The 21,431-nt window shown below is 47.5% G+C and overlaps 1 protein-coding gene across 1 annotated transcript in view; it reads right to left on the bottom strand.

Moving 5' to 3' along the window:
- Positions 1 to 21,431, bottom strand: part of KIF3B (kinesin family member 3B) — a 373,294-nt gene that overhangs the window by 4,898 nt on the left and 346,965 nt on the right. Inside the window, exon 8 of the mRNA XM_069651014.1 lies at positions 6,774 to 6,952. Within this exon, the coding sequence (XP_069507115.1) occupies positions 6,774 to 6,952 (179 nt within the window). The remainder of the gene's footprint in view (positions 1 to 6,773; positions 6,953 to 21,431) is intronic.

Genomic DNA, 21,431 nt, shown 5'->3' with positions numbered 1-21,431 from the left:
TTGCATTTAGGACTAGATGGAAGCAAGATGCCATCAGACTGAATAGCCTTTGATCCAAGATTGGCCTTATTCTGCCATTCTTTTTTTTGGAATTATAAAATACCGGTAGTAGAATCCCCGACCCATTTCCTTTTCTGGAAACAATTCTTTTGCTCCAAAGAGACGTTTTTGAATATACCTGTGAAGCGCCAAATATTTTTGGAGCTTTGGCAGTGAACACAGGTGTAGCAGAAAGGGCCAAGGAGTAACCCAGACAAATGATATTTAGTACCCAATCCTCTTGCAAGATGTTTTTCCACTGCTCTAGGAATTTTGCAATCCTTCCTGCTACGGGGAGATGTATGCTTTACCTTCGGTTTGTATCTTTTCTTCAAAGACGAGTAATAAGGCTTTGTCATGGATGAAAGCATGTTACTACTACTTGAAGTACGCATTTTAAACAACGTGACATTTTGATGGTAAGGTTGTTGCACCAAAAAAAGAACAAGGATTTAGCTGCTGCAACAATTTCCTTGCACTTTTGCAAAACATCGTCCGTTGACAGATCAAACAAGGTTTTTCTGTCTAAGGGTAAATGTAACATCTTCTCTTGATGTCCTGGAGTAAAGAAGTAGTGGACAAACTTGCATGTCTATGCATAGAGACTGCCCCGGTCACAGCCCTATCAGTCACGTCCCTTAGGACTTGTAACTGTTGTATAGCAGCCGCTCTCCCTTCTGAGACCAAGAAGTTGAACTCCTCTGCCACTTCCTGTGGGAGGAATTCTGCAAACTGATCTACATTTTCCCAATTTAGAATGTTAAAAAAAACGGAAAGTACTGTGGCTGCATTGATCTGCCTCAGTTGTAGTTACCCATTAGCATACGATCCCTTTTCCTGCATCTCCCATGCTTCGGCATTCTTGTCTAACAAAATTGAAGATGATGGTGCTGGTCCTTTGCCTTTCCATCGCAAGGCTGCAGACACCACTGAAGACTGCATTGGTAAGTATTCCATTAGTACAAATTGTTCTTCCTTCAGAACCTTATATTTGATGTCCAGTGCTTTAGAAACATTGGTTTATCCCAATGACTTGATGCTTGTTCCACCTCTTGCTGCTATGTAACTAAGTTGTACAATCCTCTTGATACTTTTGCACCATGCTACCCTTTGAGTTAGGAGCGCACTATAAATAAACAAACAAATCACTGATGTTTCCATCGGTATGAACTACCTTGCCTGCTGAGAAGGCAATCTCCTGAACAGTCCAGAAGTTTGCAGTTTGTCCTTTGGCATAATCTCCAGAGTGCCTGCATGGCCTTTGCCAAAATCTCATGAAATAATTTTGAAGGAGAAATAGAAGGCTGTTTGCCATCTGAATCAGTATCTGTGTCTCTCGACGCTTTTTGCTTCTTGTTCAGAGGAGCAGCTACTCCTTACTCAGCATGTACAGGTGTTGGAGCAGGTAGTGGTGGCGTTTCTATAGAACCCACCTTTTGAGGAACCTCGGAAGGCCCAACCTTGTTTTTAATTAGTTGAAACAACACCTCTAGGATAGGGTCAGACAGCATGGTTTTCAAGTACCGTAGCTGTGATGTCCTTTGCCATTTCAGAGGGTTGCCCTTAATATTCCTCTGTTGTCAATCGTGATGTATAAGAATCTACTTTATCCGCTGGTGTATAGCATCTGAGGGGTTATAAATGTTAAATACAGCAGGTTTCGGTACCCGAATATTTATTAACACCCATTGTAGCATAGATTGAGCTAACTGGGGCAAAATCGTCAGTTCCTCTTGTGGTACAGTAAAGAATTTAGATGGATCAAATTCCTCATAATCAGAAATTAGATCTGTGTGTGTTCATCTTGAAGCCTCAAGTACCAATGCCTGGAGAAGTCGGTACCGACGGAGAATGCTCTTTGTGCCTCCTATGAGAGGCTTTATCGCTCCTCTTTGGTACCGAAGATTTTTCTGCAGTAACCGTTGGAGGACCCATACAGTTACAGGGGAGCCAGTCGGTACAGAATCAACCCCAGAGGATTTTCCATCTGTAAGGCTAATCTTGCCTGTTCAGTTATCTGAGGCAGATGAGTTCTTCCCCAGTATCAATGATTTCGTCAGGAATTAATAAATCCTCCACTACCGGTTGGATCCTTTACCACCTGGAGGTACTCTGTACTCGCCCAGGGTTTCCACCTAAACAGTCAAGTTAAAACACTGGAACTGGGTTTACGGTCTTCACCTTGGTACAGAAGGCAGGTGCTAAAACACATCCCACACCTGCAGGTACGCTCTACCCTCTTACCAAGGTTGGCCTCCAGCCTTGTCCTTATGAGGTCCTGGGTCGCCTTTGGTACTGGTCCTAGCTCCGACATGGAAAGAATACTACTTCGCAAAGACCTTGGATGTATTGCACAGCAAAACAAGTATGGACTCATCTGGTGATAGATCCCCAGGCATCAGACAAAGGCATGATGAGGATCAGTCACTACTGTCCCGGGGTGCCGGATTGGCCATGGAGAATGGCCTGCAGCCATTAGACCATGTGACAGGGATGGCATTCTGAACACACGGACAGCTGCTGGGTCACTGACACTGCACCAACCAACAAGGATTGTGCCCCAGGCCTGCCTGACAGCTGCAGGGGCACTGTCCGACACCGGCGCTGCTTTGGCCAAACACCCCGCAATGTGGTTGGAGGAGAGCACACCACACCAGCAAAACCGTAGTCTGATAAAGGCCCGTCCAATACATTACGGATACCGTGGCGCTTACCTACATGGAAGAACACAGGAGCACCCTGGCAAAAGGAGATCCATCCTGCAGAACAGTGTGGCAGCATTGAAAGGCGGGGGCTATGCCTGTCACGAATGGAGGGACCAAACCAGGGGGGTGGGGCTAACAACTTAAGAAAACCTAACCGTGAATTGTTAACTGACAGGGATTGACTACTATTGCCAGCACGCCATATAGAGCGGAACAAACCAGATACTCCGTGTCTTTCTGTTTCTGCATTTTGCAGGACACGGACGGCGAGACGAACGGCAGACAATTTTGTTGGGCATATTAAAGCTTTCTCATAGAACACCGTGAGGAAACAAGTGCAACCTTATTAGTATCACTTCAGCTGAACCCTTCTGAAGCAACAAGGAACATGAACATTTACTTTCTTTAATTTTCTTTGAGGCAAACTGAGCACCTGTTTGCCTACCAGTGAAGATACTGAACAACCAAAAAACACTGCCTCTTACTCATATTACCGCAGCCACCTAGAACTGCTTCCTACAACGAATGCATTGCTTGAATCCTGTGGTATGAGTCAGAGGGAGGCACCACGCTGAAAGAAAATAAAGAAAAAATTCTCAATCCGAATGAAAAAGGCAGTTGACAGCAACAATGTAATGCCCCCAAAACTGGGTTGTCATAGAGCACAGCAATTCTGACCCGCCCAGAAGGTGGAAAAAAACAGGAACTGGGCGTGGCTTTTGGTGATGTTGGGTGAAGGGTGGGACTGGCATGTGGAGGGATGCACATGTGTAAAAGAGTCCCATAACTCTAACGAAGTTCTTAAAGGGGCAGCTATCTATTATATATAGCTATTTTAAAGCCAGCTTTTTTCCGACCCACCTGAGGATGCAGGCTTTCCCAGCCAGTTGGGAAGGAGGGAGAGCAGGACGACAGTAACTAGTCCCTCTACAAATGTTCAACAGTAAAGTACCGATTCAAGTTACATAAAGGGTGTTAAAGCAGTCCGAAACTTCCAAAGGGGTAAATAAATGTTAGGCCGTGGTCATGTCACCAAAGGAACGTATGTACTTGTAGGTTATGGCAAGAAACTACATAGGGGAATCAAGAGGACCCCACAGATTATGCTCAGGTCTGACCAACAAAGGCAAGAGGAGAGGTGGCCACAGTCAAAGGACATCCTCTCAAGGTAAGAAAGTCAGAGGCCGGGAGGTGGTGATGAGAGGGAGGGTGGGGGAGTGGGTAGTGGGGGGCAGTGGGATTGGAGAGGGAGCAAATGTGATATGCAACCTAGTTCTAATAGTCCAAAGGAAGGGGGCTCAGAGACTTAAGATAGGTCACGGATAGGGGGAGGATGGAGTCCACACACCGATTGATGCCCAGGGGTTGTGGTTACAGAGGTAGGTTTTAATGTGGGCGATGGGTCGGGTCAGGATTGGCTCTGGTCTTTGGTGATCAACATGCGCTTTCATACAGAAGATGCCCAGGCCAGGTCATCAAAACTCTCCAAGGACAACCTCTATCCCGCAACCCATGACTAAGGAGAGCACAGATGATGCAGCAGCAGCAGTAACGCAGACTTGCTGAGGACCTTTCAAATGACTCACAGGCAATGAAAGGCAGGATCACAGAACTAAACCCCAGCAGTCAACTCCAACGACTAAGAGAAGCAGCAATGCCATAAGCAGTGATGTCCCACAACGAGATTGCCAAAAGAAGTGCAGCAATGAAATCCAGCTCAAGATTAGCAGCACTGCGTGAAGATTTACAGGGGAGCCCTATTATGCAGTGAAGGATGGTGGGCTGTTCTCACCTAATCAAGGGAAGTAAGGACTGGACTAGGCTTCCTCTGGTTGGGAAAGGAAGTAGAGCTTCACCTTGCGAGATATCCAGCAGCAATTAAGGCTATAGGCACATTTTCTGGCATACTTCTTGGTTCCCTTGGCGTCTGCAGAATTAGGATCCTGTGGTTGATATAGGAATAGCCCCAGATCCTCACCAAGTATACATAAAGCTGGGCTGGGCACTGCCCAGACCTCCCATCACCAAGTCAGTAACATGCAATGTTTTGGCAGCCCTCTAAATGCAATTTCTGACATCACTGCAGAGCGGAAGTAGTTTAGTGTGCCAGGCAGACCTCTAACCCACCTCAAAACGGTTCCCATTAATTCAGTCAACCTTTTGTGACTGCACAGATGGTGTCAACAGGGATGGCCACATATAGTCCTTACTGTGTTAGGATGTAAGGAAGATGACCAAGTGGCCAGCCATTGTAGCTACTATAAAGCCACAGATGGCAACCTTGCAGTTAAAAGCAGAGTAGAACACCATAGAAAAGGTTGCAATGGTTCCAAACCCGACTTGATCATACTGCCTGGGTGAGAAAAACCAGTGTCAAGACGGGTTTGGGGGGGGGGGGTAGTTTGGGGGGCTGCAAGGGAGGGAGTGACCGACCTGCACTGGCAGCAATAGCGACTGGTCAGTGCTGCACACAGAAAGGAGTCGCAGTGCTAAGTTAGGCCAAAAAAGATAAGGTCTCTCTTTAAAGAAGAGAGTTAAGCAACACAGCCAGCAAGTATACCAGAGGTCTCGGAAAATGAGGCTAAAAATCAACAAAAAAGGAAACTCTTTCTCCACAGTATGTGATGGAAAGACTGATCTCCATGAGTCGTTGACAGGGATAAGGATGAATTATCTGGTCAAGACTGTTCTTAAGCTGAATTGATTCCTGTTGATGATCAAAGGACACTGAATATAATCGCCAGTGATTTAAAGTCATAAAAATGAATTTACCTGGTGAGCCATCCTTGCATTCCCTATTAATCACAATCTTTTTGTAGGCAGAGCTAGTGGCAGTATAGTAAACAAAGGTTAATTCCCATTTCCCTGTGTAAGCTTACAACACTGTGGCAAATTCTTAAAAGTAGACAGGTTGTCTCAAACTCTGGTCTCTTCTACTGTGGTTCCCACAATGTTCCTTCTTTCTGTTGAATGTCATTGTGAACTTGTGGTCTTTCACATTTGGTGTCTTTAAGCACTCAACCTTGAAGTCACTTCACCCCTCCCTCTGTCCCGCTTTGCACCCAGCTGGTTGTCCACGAGCCCCAATGCCTTACTATAGGTCTGCTCCTTCTCTGCATCACCTTGCCGGAGACTTCTGACCTTCACCCACCTGCCTGGTAAGGCTGAGCAGCGTTTCTCTGCCCTTCACTCTGTTTCTCTTAGAGCGGTCTTCTGTTTGCCTCTGTTCTCCAATTTCCCTGCTTTCATTTTCTGTTGGTAACTAGCTAAATATTTGTTATGGGCCAACGTCCCCTCTCCAGGTATATGCTGCTTGTCACTTGATGTATTCATGCCCTGCGTCCAAGACTGTGTGCAAGAACGCACCTCAGCGTCTCCCTCTCTACTGGATCACCTTGATCTGTCTCTTTCAGCATTTGTTTTACCTGCTGTGCCCAAGATCGTCTGACATGATCACAGAGATGGAAAACAGACCCTGGACTGAGCTGGAGGAACAGACGTTGAGGACAGTTCACCACAATTTCTTAAACAAGAGCCTTCCTTTGTTCATGTAGATCATGCCCCAGCACATGTTGAACTCCTCTTAACACGTACAGTACATCCTCATGGCAACAAGTGTTACTAGTGAACAAACCTTGGTACACACCACAGTAGCAGTGGGGTTGTACTTGATTTGAACAGTTACACTGGTTTCCTGGGGTGGCCCTTATGGCATTTATGTATGCATTATGTACCTAAAACCAAGAATGCAGCACATCATTTGTATGGAAGGGTAACATTTATTTACAAATACCAGACACCCTATAAGTGTCCACATATGCCATGGATTTAGGTAATCACTTAACATACCTGTGTAAAATGCATTTTCCAGTTCCGGTAAAGGTGAACAACCAGTCAGCGTAAATGAAGAGGGAGAAGGGAAAAAAAGGAAAATGACACAGCAGTTAAGAGACAGAAATGTGGACCACATATGTAAATAAAAGTAACTCAGAGAGGAAAAGTATTTAAACTTGCAGAAGATGATCCCACCTGGACTTTGACTTTTTGTTAGATGCGCTCTCAAATGTCGAAGCGTCCACGTGAAGGTCATCTTCTTCCTGTAGGGCTGCTTCCAGTGCCGCCTGCACCTTTGGGGCAACAGCTGGGCCCTCATAGTCTTGAGTTGTCCGACTGGGCATATCCAGCTCTAGCAGCACAATGTTCTCTGCCTACAAGCGAAAACAAGTTTGCTTTGTTAATTCTCCAAGATAAAATAAGCACAGACAGTGCAGTCTGCAAAAAGGAGCAAAGTCACAAGTTCTCAACTTCCTAGAGAAGACCAGGCACAAAGAACAAGAACTCGTCTTTCGAGAGAAGGACAAAATGCAAACTAATGTAACACCACTGTAGTGACTTCTGCCAGGAGGTGGAAAAATGTAATGATCATCCCCTTAAGTTTCATATGGGCTATACCATCCTTCCGATCCTGTCCAATCTGAAGATTATCGCTGAGAATCATTTATTTCAAACATCCTGTGCTTTTATGGGTGATACAATTGACTATAGCCCGATTCTTAGGATCCAATCAGAAACTCAAACTGTAGTTTTTACAGAACACCACTGCCAAAGCAATATTCAATCTTCATATAGCCTCTGACATCTCTATTTTGAAACAGCTCAACGGAGTCCCGAGAAGGAATTCTATTCAAGGTTGCCACCTTAATTTTTACCAGCAAGCCCTCCATTACTTTAAATACAGAGTATGCTCTTATTTACCCAAGAGAACATGGCGGTCCTGTCAGACCTCTCCTTGAAGTACCAAACTATAACCTACATAGAGCGAGCAGTCATTCTTTTCTGGTTAAAGGCCCTACTTTCTGTAACAGTCTTACCCTAGATTTGAGAATCCAAATCTATCTTTCTCCTGTTTCAAACAGCTAAATACTCTTAATCATCAGAAATAATCCCCCCCTCCCTCCAGCATTCCAAATCATCCCACAGTTCCTCAAACCCACTTGTTGCCTCAGTTTAGTTAATAGCACTTAAATTTACCTTTCCAGTTTTTCAGTGGTTCTAGCACTCTCCTTGTGGGCAGTAGACAGACTGATGTGCAAATGGATATTTCTCTTCTGGTACAGCAAGCTAAAATGTAGGGGGTAGACCCTCTTGAGTGGGACCTCTGCCAGAGAACTTGTTATTTGGCCATGTTCATTCTAAGCAGAGGCGGCTTTCACAATTCTGGTACATTTAGAAAGCTTGGGCCCCACCCTCAGTTAGAAGGGTAACCCAGACGTGAACCCATTGCTCTCTGTGCCTAAAAGAGAGACACATATTGAACACACTAACTCACCCTCAACAAGGAAGAAACACGTGCCTGGGGTTGCTGTTGATACTCGTATTCCTAGAACAATTGCCTGGCATTTATGTGCTGTACTGTACTTGTGGGCAGGACCAGATTGATAGGCAAATAGATATTTCTCCTCTATGAAAGGTACAGTGAGCTAAAATGCGGCAGGAGACGCCCCCCCCCATCACGGAATCGGAACCATCCCAGACAACAGGTAATTTGGCAGTGTTTAAATGTATATAGTTAAGCTCACCTTCTCCTGTGGCTTTCACTAACTTTTTGCTGACAACCAGACCATCCCTCTTTCCATCCTTTACCCCTGCCAATGCTCAAAACAAACTGCCTCACAGCCACCCGCCAATGGATGGCATTACCCTGCTAAATGCTGCACCGTTCCAAAACAAACATTCTATTTTTCCTGCCTCCAAAGAGGATCCCACTCGCCCATCTACTTCCCACCGGACATCCTCACTCCTTCACCCAAGGCTCGCAATCTTTGAGTTCTCAGACAGCAACCTTAGACTCCATAGTTTATTATGCCCACTGCCTAGCTCCAAAAGTCAATCTCCTCAAAATTTAAAAACTTTGTTCTCACCTCACTCACCGCTCAGCCAAAGTGCTACCATCTATTCTTGCTCTCAGTACACCAGATTACTGTTCCAGCCTACCCCTTGGTCTCCCCTTCTACTCCTCTTTCCAAGATCCAAGATTTGCGACTCGCTGGGTCTATAATCTCCCCGATCCTCACCCATCTTGGCCCACTGTCACCAGGCCAGGAGGCTCTCAATGCAAAATCATGCTCTTTAAATTCCAAAAGACCTTCAAATCCATCCACGGCTAACCCCCCACCCCAGTACTTTGCTGACTGCATCTCCCTGCACCACCTACACTCTAAATTCCTCCTCCTTCCTTAGTCTCCAAGTCCCTAACCATCACTACTCCTCCTGCTTCAGCTCCTTATTACATACCATATTCCACTGGAACAACCATATTCCACTGGAATGCACCCCTCCCCACCCACCCCCTGCAACCCTTTGGTATCATGCTCAGATATCAAAACTATCCCATCTCTTGAACGCTTCCAGATCAGACTCCAATTGATCTGCCCTGCAGAGGGGTTCCCTCCACTCTCCAACTGCCTTTAGTCCACCCAAACCACAATACACCCATTCTAATGCTCAATAGTAAATTTGAACAATATAGGTCATGGCACAACCCATATGTTAAATGAAATTGCTACATCCCATTTCCTTGTCCATTTCCCAGGTTTCTGTGTTCCACTTGTTGGGTAAGATTTTCGTTTGTGATAAATCTTCCTGACCTGTGTCAGCCCCAGAACATGTTGCTTGGATTTGGGGGTTATTTCTCCTAGTCCCTAGGTGAGTGGGAATCCTCACCCCCCCCCCACACCTCACCTAGACTTTTATATATAGTGAGCCAGCACATCGCACCTTATGTGGAGTGCTGGGGAGATACAATGTATCCTCTTGCTTACTGACATGTAGCATTTATGTTACAATTGCAAGTTTGCTTGAATGGCTGGTGGCAGTGGTTTTACCTTTGTGAAATTTTAGTCTTATTACTCGCAGGCTGTTAAATCACACTTGGTAATACACAGAAGGACAACCATTCTGCTACAACGGTGGGTTTCTTCTTTTTTGCTATTTTTAAGAAACCTTGTTGTTTGAGGCATTCCCCTGCCATTCTAGGTGGAAACAACCTAATTGGAAGTTTTGTCTTCGGCGGTAATTGTAATTGGTTATTTATAACGTGCTTAATACCCAGAGATTTCTAAGCGCGGACCCGGGGATCGACTCGGTGTTCATCTGCGTCGTCTTGCGTTGCCCCAGAGCCATCCTCCCGAATCCTTTGTATTCCCCGCCCAGGCTCCACAGTGTCAGAGAAGGCAGGAAGCGAAGGAGGAGTCCAAAACTCTGCAGCCCTTTGTCTTGCACCTATCCTGAAAGGAACCAAGTCCCAGCAGGGGGCTGGCTGTCCTGACTGGACAGCCAAACGGCCTCGTTCTGTAAACTGCAGGGAGAGATTACAGAAGTTGTTCTGTAGTTCCTGATAAATACTCAACCTGGAAGCTGCTGACAGGTCGACCACTGGAGCTGAAACCAAAGACGAAGATAAAGAAAAGACATCTGTAGCAATTTCCAGCGACCAAGAGCCTGCTGTGTAACCAGAGCCTGATCCAACCCTTCCTTCCAATCGACCTGGGGGTCTTGATCGTGAAGCCTCCTACCCAGAGGCTGGTGAGATACACTAGTCTCGAAGAGACCTGCATTTTGAGCCGTCCCACGACGTGCTGCAACCTTGCAGGGCTGCAAACAGTCAATACCCTAGGACCTCGAGCCTGAGTGCGATGCATGGGGTGCATGGTGTTTCTAAGTCCGAATCCAGCGGAAACTTTGGTGGACTCCTGCTGGACCTCCAGATACATGATTCGAATACCTAAAGTCCCCTTACCAAAGTGCAGGACCGAGAGAGTGTGAAGAGAATCCGAAAGACGATATTCGTTCTTCATCTGGTTGCTGTAAAAAGATGCCAATACACACAGCTACAAAAATTTGTGAAGAAACCTTTCCTGGAAGCCTTCCTGATGACTGCTGCTGCATGTTCCCATTCAGTGTCCAGTTTTTTCATCTCCACACGAAAAATCCATGGACAAGGTCCTGCGCTGCTTTATCCTGAAGGCATATACTCCAAAGCGCTCTTCTCCCAAGGTACTGTGGGTTTTTGGTAATGCCTTAAGTCTGGTGTGCATCCTGTGAGGTTGAGTGGGTGATGTGTGTGGTTCGGAGTTTGCCCATACCACTTGGCCAGGCCTAATGCTGGAACACATATAGGAAGCCTGGTCAGAAGTCCCTGAAACACTTAACTAACTCTCAAAGTGAATACTTATTTGTTAAAGAAAATATCCTCAGGAACTCTGGCTTTCCTGCAACTGAACCCTATCTCAGCCTGCCTACAGCTAACACCTGGCCACTAGGGTCCCTTTGCTGTCTCAGAGAACTCATGCAATAAACTAGGGAAGGACTGGATAAGAAAAGGACTCTGCCTTGAAAGTATAACAAGTGTGAAAGTACTTGCTTGCTACAGAAGTTAGCGTGGGAACTATCTCTGTGAAAGAAGAAGTTACAAAGTGACATTAAGTTTATGCTTAGCTATAAGTTGCTGGTTGCTTCTTTAACCCCTTAAGTGCCAAGGGCGAGCTATCTCGTCCTTGACATTACGTTTGTGTTGCCAAGGAGGAGATAGCGCGTCCTTTTTGGCACTTTATTTTGTGTGATTCCTACAAAGCAGGGATCGCACAAAACGGAAATCCAACCCCCGGGCTATGTGAGGAGGAGGTTCCTCCTGACGGCCCGGGGGTTGGATTTCTTTTAGTTACACCGACATGAAACATAGTAATTTTCACTGCGGCAGCCATTTTCGGCTGCTGCATTGAAAATGAAAGGCGAGTCTCCACCTTTCTCCCCCTCGATCTGCAGCACTATTGTTCCAATCGAGGGAGGCATCGTTGGAAAGGGGAGACTCTTCCCTTTTTAACAACACCTTTTGTGAAGCATTGCTGGGTGCGGATCGGGCGCAGATCCCTCGATCCTTGTCCAGCAATGCCACTAGACCACCAGGGATCTGTTTGTGAAGTGGCCTCAAAGCATGGGGCTACACCTATTGGCCCTGGTGGGGGCAGATGGGTGATCATCCAGGGAAGGGGGCAAAAGTAAATAAGAAATAAAAAAGGAGATTTGGGTGGGGGCCACTAGACCACCAGGATTTTTTAACATTGAAAGGGGGGTGGCCCTCTCCCCCCCACCCTAAGTGGATGGGGGAACCTCATGTAGCCCTCCCTGGGGGCAGATTGCTACCCCTAGGAAGGGGTACATGAGATGCCCCCATCGATTTGGGGTGGTGGGTTGGGGAGGGGGGGGGAGAGGCCACTGTAAATATTGGCAAGCCTGGGGCAGTACGTTTTGTCCCCCCTGGGGGCAGATGGGCACACTGTGTGGGGGTGCGGTGGGAGGGACACTAAACTACCAGTGATCATATATAATGAAAAGGTCGGTGGCCCTTCCCCCCCCACCCCAAGTGGATGGGGGGCACCTGATGTAGCCCTCCCTGGGGGCAGATTTCTGCCCCTAGGAAGGGGTACATGAGATGCCCCCCCATCCATTTGGGGTGGGGGTGCCAGAAAAATTTGGAATGGCCCCCCAAAGCATGGGGCAGTACGTTGTGCCCACCATGGGGGCATTTGGGCACACTAATGTGCCTATCTGTCCCAACGAAAGGGGTAAAATAGAAAGAAAATTATAAACATATACCTGAGTTAGTTCGGGGCGGGGGGACACTAATCCACCACGGAAGTTTGTAATGGAAAGGGGGATGGCCCCCCCCACCCAAAATTGAGGGGGGCTCTCATGTAGTCCTCTGTGGGTGCACACTGCTACTGCAATCTGCCCCTAGGAAGGGGCACATGTGTTTTTACTGGGGGGTGAGGGTCAGTAGACCACAAGGGATGGCTTGGAGCGGGGCCGTGATCGGAGAGTAGTAGTTATGAATTGTTTTTGCTGGGCTGACCATAGGTAACAAATGTTTGTTTCCTTTACAGCTTTTTCTACACGAGCAGCTGCAACGTTATGGGAGCACTGATTTTTATTATTCTACGGTTAGGGCCCATTGTCAGTGGGGTGAGTGGGACAGGGGCTGGATTGTTGGTAGTGTGGCTGGGAGTGGGCCATCTGGGAGGTATTTTGGTGGGCTGGGACACAATTGCAGGGTGAGGCCACAAATTGCCCCCCCATGCCAGCGTTACATTGGCGTTTCCCTAGGAGCGGCCGTCTCCCATGTGGGTTGACCATCCGCAAGCCCAGGCTGCACCTCTGGCTGTGCTGCGTTACAGATGTCACCTCCGGGGAGGAATGGGGATCCTGCCGGGGCTCCATGGCACTGCCGCTGCACTTGGGGAGGGTCAACCCACATGAGACGGGTGCCCAAGGCCAGGTACGTGATCCCCAACCATCCTGGTATTCTGGCTGGCCTGCGTTACAGCTTCTCTCTCCGGGAAAGGACAGTGAATGTCCCGGGCCTCCCGGTAACCACTGCTGGGCTTGGGGATGTTCAGCCCACATGGGAGTCAACCGGCCAGGATCTATGGCTGGGTTGCGTTACAGCTTCTCCCTCTGGGAAAGGACGGGGACCCTGCTGAGGTTCCCTGGAACCGCTGCTGGGCTTGGGGATGGTCCAACCACATGGAAGATAGATGTCAGGTCCAGCTTCTGAGTTCTTGCAGGAGTGACAATAGCCCACCAGACCCCCATCCCCCACAAGTCTGCCAAGCCAACAGTCTGAGTGACAGCTATCAAGCTGGCAAACCCAAGGGGAAAGGGGAAGTGGACAAAATAACAAACGCAGGTTTCTTCTGGGCCTGGACCTCCACACAACTGGATTACACTGAAGTTACCTAAAAGGTAATCATAAACACATTACAAACTTGTCTGCCACTTCCCTTCCTTTTCTCTATGTTAAATTACCCTTGCTCCCTCTCATACATGTAGCCTATTCTCAGTTAGCTGATAGGCTCTTTAGATGCTGAAGACAGAGGGATGTCTGCTCTCAATGTTCTATCAATACTTTTATATTGCTCGTAACTGCTTTTGCCTTCTGTAACTTGATCTCAATTAGAGTCTTTACTATAACTGTGGCTTAATTTTTTCAATTGCTTGCAGTCTCTTCTTCCAACCTTTAAAGCAATATGTCTCTTTACTACTGAAGTCTTTGCTCAGTTGCTTGTGTGCTTCAGATTACTACAATTCAAACGTGCCCTGAATCTTTTCCTGGCACGTTTTCTTTACAAGAAGCAGCGAGTTTCTTTTCGCTTGGCAAGAATACTATAACCTCTTCTTCCCAAGAAGTCTGCTCTTTTTAACAATGTGTTGCTTATCGTTAAAGTTTGTTTCTATATTTAAAATATAAGAAAATATCAATACTGCTGCTCCGTGAATAACTGACTGAACCGCTGCCATGGAGATTACAGACTGGACCACTGCTGTGTAGAAGGCTCACTGAACCGCTGAGGCCGCGTACCGCTAACCGCGCTGTCTTCAGTGAAATTGACGACCAAAACACAATGGTGTTCCGGACCCTCAACGTGATACGTGCGTGCTTACGCTAGCAAGGTCCTTTCCTCTTCGCAATGCCCAGAGAAATACTTGCGCTTGCTGCTACGGAATGGAATACCACAGATGTGATCTGATAAATATTACGCTGTTACTGCTACAGCGTTTGGTTAGTGCATTAGTAAATGGTCCGATACTGCACGCTTTGGTTAGTTCAATAACATGTGGCAGAAAACTGCATCTACTGCAACTTCTTTCTTGACAAAAAGAAAATTGCTATCAATCTGGCGACATTCGCCTACTGAGGAGAACAAAATTAAGTTAGCTAAACAGTACAAAAAGGAAATTATTAATACTAAAAAGAAGGGAGTAGTTTCTTACCTGTAACTAACATATATATATATATATATATATATATATATATATATATATTTGGACTGGGAGTGTTTTAATTTTATAATGTATGTTGCATTGCATTCTCACCTCCTTCTGCTATACAATCTATTCTAAGCATGTGAATCCATGAAAGATCCAATGCTGGAGGAGGGAGTAGTTTCTTACCTGTAACTCCATTTCTCCAGCGTTGGTATCTTTCATGGATTCACATGCGCCCACCAGCCTCCCTGGAATGCAATGTGCAGGATATGTGCATAAACAGGTTCCCCCTTTCTTCTTTGGAGGGGTCGAAATCTGACGGGACCCGCGGGGGCGGGGCTTATATACCATTACGTCCTATGGGGCGTGCGTGGACGTCCCCGGGGAGGACGTAGATGTGGATAGGACACACAAGTGTCGGAAGTTTTTTCCTATAGGAAACGACTATTTGTGTACCGAGGGTTCCCAGTGTGACGACGGGGAATATTCTAAGCATGTGAATCCATGAAAGATACCAACGCTGGAGATTATATATATATATATATATGTATATATATATATATATATATGTAAGCAGTAACATATTTATATTAAGGCGATAGATCAAGGAAAAAACCAAACATCGGCAAGGTAAAGACAACAGTTTCACCATTTGGCTTACCTCATTGGAAAAGATGGCGCAGCACTGCCCTCCCCATCTGTACTTCATCCACATGCTGCCTTTCCAGGCAGTAATGGCGTGTGAACGTGTGTGGGACAGACCACGCCGCCGCCTGGCAGATGTCTGTCAGAGGAATTCCTGCCCATAGCGCCGCGGAGGAGGCTGTCGATCTCGTCGAATGGGCTCTAGGGTGCCCTTGTAGGAGTCTCCCAGCCTTGGAGTGACTAAAAGTAATTGCCGACGAGACCCATCGGGCCAGTCCTTGCTTGGAGATTGCCCTTCCTCTGGTCGACGGACCATATGCAATGAACAGCGGTCTGGTAGTTCTGAGTTCTTGCGTTCTTTGCAGATAAAACTTTAACACTCTTTTCACATCGAGCGTATGAAGAGCCTTTTCCGCCGTCGACGACGGGGTCGCAAAGAAAGTAGGGAGAGCAATGGTCGAGTGTTTGTGATAGATTGTCGGTACTTTCGGGATGAAAGTAGGATTAGTTGATAGTATCACTTTATCTTTAAAGAATCTCATATATGGAGGGTCTATGACTAATGCCTGTAATTCCGACACTCTTCTAGCTGACGTAATGGCAATTAAGAAAGCCAGCTTCCACGATAGGAACTGCATGGATGAAGAGGACATTGGTTCGAAAGGAGGTTTCATTAAAGCCGCCAACACCACATTTAGACTCCACGACGGTGGGAACCGCTTCGTAGGGGGAAAAGTTCTAAAGAGACCCCTCATGAAATGTTTCACCAGTCTGTCGCTGAATAACGGTGCGGAATGTCTCCTTCTCGTGAACCTTGAGATGGCCACCAGGTGCACCTTGATGGATGACGAGGATAGCCCACTCTCTGCTAGGTGCAGAAGATATGGTAAAATTTGTTCAGGAGTTACTTCCCCAGGCCGTATTTCGTGCTGTGTTTGCCACCACATACAGAACCTTCGCCACTTGCATATGTATGACTTGTTAGTGGAAGGAGCTCTAGCCGCCTGTAGAATTTTTCGGCAATCCGACGAGACTTTTAAATTGCCAAATTCTGCAAAGTCAGGAGCCATGCCCTCAGGTTGAGGCTGTCCGGATTGTGATGCCACACCGTTCCTTTGTCCCTGGATAGGAGATTCGGAACTTTCTGGAATGTTATCGGTTGTTCCAACGATAGGTGTAGTAGGTCGGAAAACCACAGTTGCCTCGGCCAATACGGAGCCACCAGAATGACCCGGCATTTGTATCTGCGAATCCACTGTATTGTCCTCCGTATAAGGGGAAACGGAGGGAAGGCTTACAGGAACTTGTCTGTCCACGGAAATGAGAACGCTTCTCCTAGGGACCCTTTCTGAGGCCATCTGCTCGCGAACTGCTCGCATTTCTTGTTTTCTTTCGTTGCGAAGAGATCGATTGAGGGGTGACCCCACCTTTTGAAGATTCTTTGCAGCTGAATGGTGTCCATCTCCCACTCGTGTATCTGAGCCATGCTCCTGCTCAGCGAATCCGCTTGTACGTTCTTCACTCCTGGGAGATGGTGAGCCACTATAGATATGTTGTGTTTCAAAGCCCAGTGCCATACCTTTTGAGCCTCCACTGAAAGGGTCCTGGATCTCGTGCCTCCTTGTTTTATCAAGTAGAACATGGCTGTCGTGTTGTCTGTCAGCACTCTCACTCTCGACCCCTTGATATGTGGGAGGAATGATTTCAAGGCCCACCTCACTGCCCTCAGTTCCAGTACATTGATATGTAGGCGTGATTCGGTGGGAGACCATCTGCCCTGGGTTTGGTGGTTGTTCATGTGTGCTCCCCATCCCGTCAAGGATGCGTCCGTGATGATGGTATTCTGAAATTCGGGTTCTTGTAGAGGAACCCCTCTGTCCAGATTGTGAAAGCTTTTCCACCATTGGAGGGCTCGGATGATTTTGTCGTCGTCGACGGTTAGCCTGTCCGACCACCGACCCGTGGACTGCTTCCATCTGTCCGCTAGGAATTCTTGAAGCGGCCTCATGAACAATCGACAGTTGGCTACTAGATGGATGCAGGAAGCCATGGAACCTAGGATCGCCACATACTTTCTCACTAAGAGTGTGCCATGTAGACGTAGTTGACTCGTCAGCCGATTGATCTTTGACATTCTGTCTAGGGAAGGTTTCACTATTCCCGACTGGGTTTCGAATTGAGCTCCCAAGAACTTTAAGTTCTTTGATGGCCTTAGAGAGGACTTTTCGAAGTTCACTGTGAACCCCAGTCGTTGCAGAAGCTGTAAGGTAGCCTGTACGCTGTCGTTGGTCGACGCCGAGGAGGATCCCCTCACCAGCCAGTCGTCGAGGTACGGGTATACATGATGCCCTTTCTTTCTTAGCCAGGCTGCTACGGGTGCCAAACATTTTGTGAACGTTCTTGGGGAGGATTTGAGACCAAACGGGAGCACTGCGAATTGGTAGTGTGTCTGACCTACCATGAACCTCAGAAACTTCCTGTGTTTTTGACACATAGGGATGTGGAAGTACGCGTCTTGCAGATCTAGAGCTGCCAAAAAATCTCTCACTTGAACAGACCTGATTACTTCCTGCAGCGTGAGCATTTTGAATTTCTGGCTCTGTAAGGTCTCGTTGAGGTCGCGTAGGTCGAGAATGGGACGCCATTTTCCGTTCGGCTTCTTTACCACGAAACACCGCGAGTATACCCCTTGGCCTTTCTGCGATGCAGGGACTAACTATGGCACCTTTCTGTAACATAAGTGCTACTTCCTGCAGCAAATTGTCCAGATGTGGTTGGGGTATGGGTACAGGTGGACACTTTGGAGGTTTGCATTTGAATACTAGAGAATGTCCGTACCTCACTGTGTCCAACACCCACTGATCTGTCGTGATGTTTTCCCATTCTTTGACGTAGCTCGACACTCTTCCTCCCAGAACGGTGCGCTTTCCGTCATTGCTGGTCTTTCTGTTTGCTCTTTGACGACGAATAGGTCGGTCGTCTCTTGGATGACTGGAAGTTTCTGCGCCGACTTGAGTTTTGAGAGGAGCGTCTATATCCCTGGGAAGGGTACGCCGATCTGCCGAAGGATCTATCCCTGGGTGTAGAAAATCTTGAGTTGCCAGATGCCCCTCTAAAGGGACGAAAGGATCGAAAGTGTTTACCACTCTGAAGAGCACCCAACGATGTGCCGTATCCGAATCCTCCTTCATGCCCTTCAAGGCCTCGTCCACCTTTTCTCCGAAAAGAAGGTCACCTTCTAAGGGCATGTCCAATACCTTATACTGCACCTTGGGTCTGAAGTTGGTGCACTTAAGCCAAGCCTGGCGTCGTAGAACAACTCTGTTGTTTATCTGCTTAAAACCCGCATCTGCCAGGTCCACCGCTATATTAATAGCATGATTCGACGCTTCTTCGCCCTCTCGTACCAGAGACATTGCCGTTCTTCTATGTTCTTCCGGAAGGTGGTCCAGTATAGGGGCCAGTCTGTGCCACATCTCCCTGTCGTACCTGGCCACAATAGCCAGAGAGTTGGCTGCTTTCACAGTTGTAGCACCCACGGAAAGAACCTTCTTGCCAAACAAGTCTTGGCGTCTTACCTCATTATCCGGAGGGATGGAGCACTTGTGTTGAGCCTTGGCTTTCCTCGTCGCCGCGGCCGACACCACCGAATCAGGTGTAGTTTGGGACGAAAGACACTTCGGGGTAGAGTCTGGCACTTTAAATTTCTTTTCAATGCAGCCTTTAACGGCCGGTTCAGAGAACGGGTGACGCATGGTTTGAACACCCTCTTTCCAAACATGATCTAAAATGGGTATTGAGAATATTGAGCGTCTATTCTTACCCATATGATCGAATAGAAAGCAGTCCTTTTTCTCCTCCTGCTGGGTCAGGCCAAACTCCTTACATGCTTTTTCCATCATTGAATGAAAAGCGCCGATATCGTCTGGTGGTGATGGATGAGCGGGGCTCTTTGGTGTTTCCAGTTCCACATCCGAAACCCAGGATGGATCCCTAGATGGCGACAGGGAGATATCCGATGCTGACCCACGGTCAGATAAAGAGTCCGAAAGCTCACCCTCCTCCTGGACTACTGGAGTCACTGGAATTCCGCTTGTCTTGGTTGGACGGTGTGACGGGCCGGGTTCGTCGACGGGGGGGTCGACGCCACAGGTGGAAGCCTCTCATCCAACGATTTTAGCAGCGAGTGTAAGGAGGACAGGACCTCCATGGACAGGGCCGATTGAGAGTTAGGAACATTGGTAAACACCTGAGAGCAGGTTGCTCCTGATGGCGACTTGGCTCGTAGCCCAAGGTCTTCCGGGCCCGCAATCCTGAAACCGTCGTCTTCCTTCGAAGAAATCGACACTGCTTGTTCCTGCAGTAACGTGTCCGGCAACCCCATATCAAAAACTTCTGGTCTCCAGGCCAGAACTTCGGTCGACGAGGACATCGTCGCCGTCGTCATCGGGTTGATGACGGGAGAATCCAACTGCGTCAGAGGCAGTGAGGGTACTGACTGGTTAGTTGTCGTCGACGGTGGGCCTGCAGGTGGCTTAGGCGGTCCCGCCTTAACGGAGCTCTCTCTGTGTTTATCCGATTCTCTACTCGTGGCAGATCTATGAGGATCGCCCGAGGAGGATTTTGGCCTTTCCTTTCCTTGCTTTTTCGACGATGATGATGATGGTATCTTTTTTGAAGATTCTTTTGAAGACTCCTTGGAAGAGTGACTTCGGGGAACATCTCTTTCCGCCGGTCGAGTCTTCTTCGCTGGTGGTTCCGCCGAGGTTGAACAGCGCGTGGCTCCCGATGTTTTCGTCGAGGCGACGCTGCGCACAGAGCCCACCTCCGACTGAGGGTATACTCCCGCCCCGTCATTTAAACACGACACCAGCCGTCGATTCCGATCTTTCAGGGTTTTCTGAGAAAAACCCTTACATATTTCACACTGGTCTGCGGAATGGTGAGGGTGGAGGCAATAAATACAATCTAGATGGCCGTCCCCCTCGTAAACCTTTTTCAATCCGCACGTGGCACACGGGCGAAACAAAGGTTTGCCCGACATTCTGGTAAGACCAAAAAAACCTCAGAGGCTCGTTCGGTCAACCCAGCGAGTAATATCAACGATAGCCTAGAAAGTAGAGACTACGCGAGGAGATCCCACTATCTTTGGAGACGGTTGAAATCTGACGGGACCCGCGGGGGCGGGGCTTATATACCATTACGTCTTATGGGGCGTGCGTGGACGTCCCCGGGGAGGACGTAGATGTGGATAGGACACACAAGTGTTGGAAGTTTTTTCCTATAGGAAACGACTATATATGTGTACCGAGGGTTCCCAGTCTGACGACGGGGAATATTCTAAGCATGTGAATCCATGAAAGATCCAATGCTGGAGAATACCTATAACCACAGAATAGCCAAAGCCAAATCTGACACCAAGGAACTATTCTCTATCCTGCGGGAAAAGGAATCACCCATTCCGCAAACTGATAATACCCCTAAAAATAAGCTCTGGTGCACTAATATTCAAAATGCCCTTGGAGGAAAAATTAGCTCTCTTCAGACCAAAATTGCAACGAAAAAAGCTGCATTGCTACTGCCAGTGGAGCCTACTCCCTTGGCACAGCCCTCCATAAATCAGCCTAATAGCACTCCTCACCCTTTTAGCTTCAAACAAATATCTATACTAGAGACAGAAAAAAATATACTCTCTCTATAGCCCTCAAACTGTAAAGGAGATAACTGCCCCGCCCAAATTATAAAAGATGTTGCGAGAGACCTAGCTCCCTTCATCTCCAAACTGATTAACGCCTCCTTTAAGACTAACTTAGTGCCCAACAACCTCAAACAGTCGTGGGTCCTACCTTTGCTAAAAAAACAAACACTTGACCCCTCCATCCCGACTAACTTCAGACCCATCACCACTGTCCCATTCCTACTTAAAATTATCGACAGGGTAGCTTACCTGCAAACTCAGGACTACCTTGAAACTAACAACCTTCTACGCTCACGACAATCCGGCTTCCGCCCCCTTTACGGCACTGAAACAGCCTTGATTGACCATAAGACTCAAATTGACGAGTTGAAGGATAATGGAAAATCAGCTATGCTGCTCCTCCTTGACCTCTCGACAGCCTTCGACCTGGTAGATCACGCAGTATTATGCAATCACCTGGGCTCCGCTGCCCACTTTTCAAGTGATGCCATAACCTGGGCACAATCCTTCCTTGCTAACCG

Source organism: Ambystoma mexicanum, chromosome 3p (assembly GCF_040938575.1).
Source record: "Ambystoma mexicanum isolate Mex_15411 chromosome 3p, UKY_AmexF1_1, whole genome shotgun sequence".
Taxonomy (NCBI): Eukaryota; Metazoa; Chordata; class Amphibia; order Caudata; family Ambystomatidae; genus Ambystoma; species Ambystoma mexicanum.
This window is presented reverse-complemented; position numbering and strand designations above follow the sequence as displayed.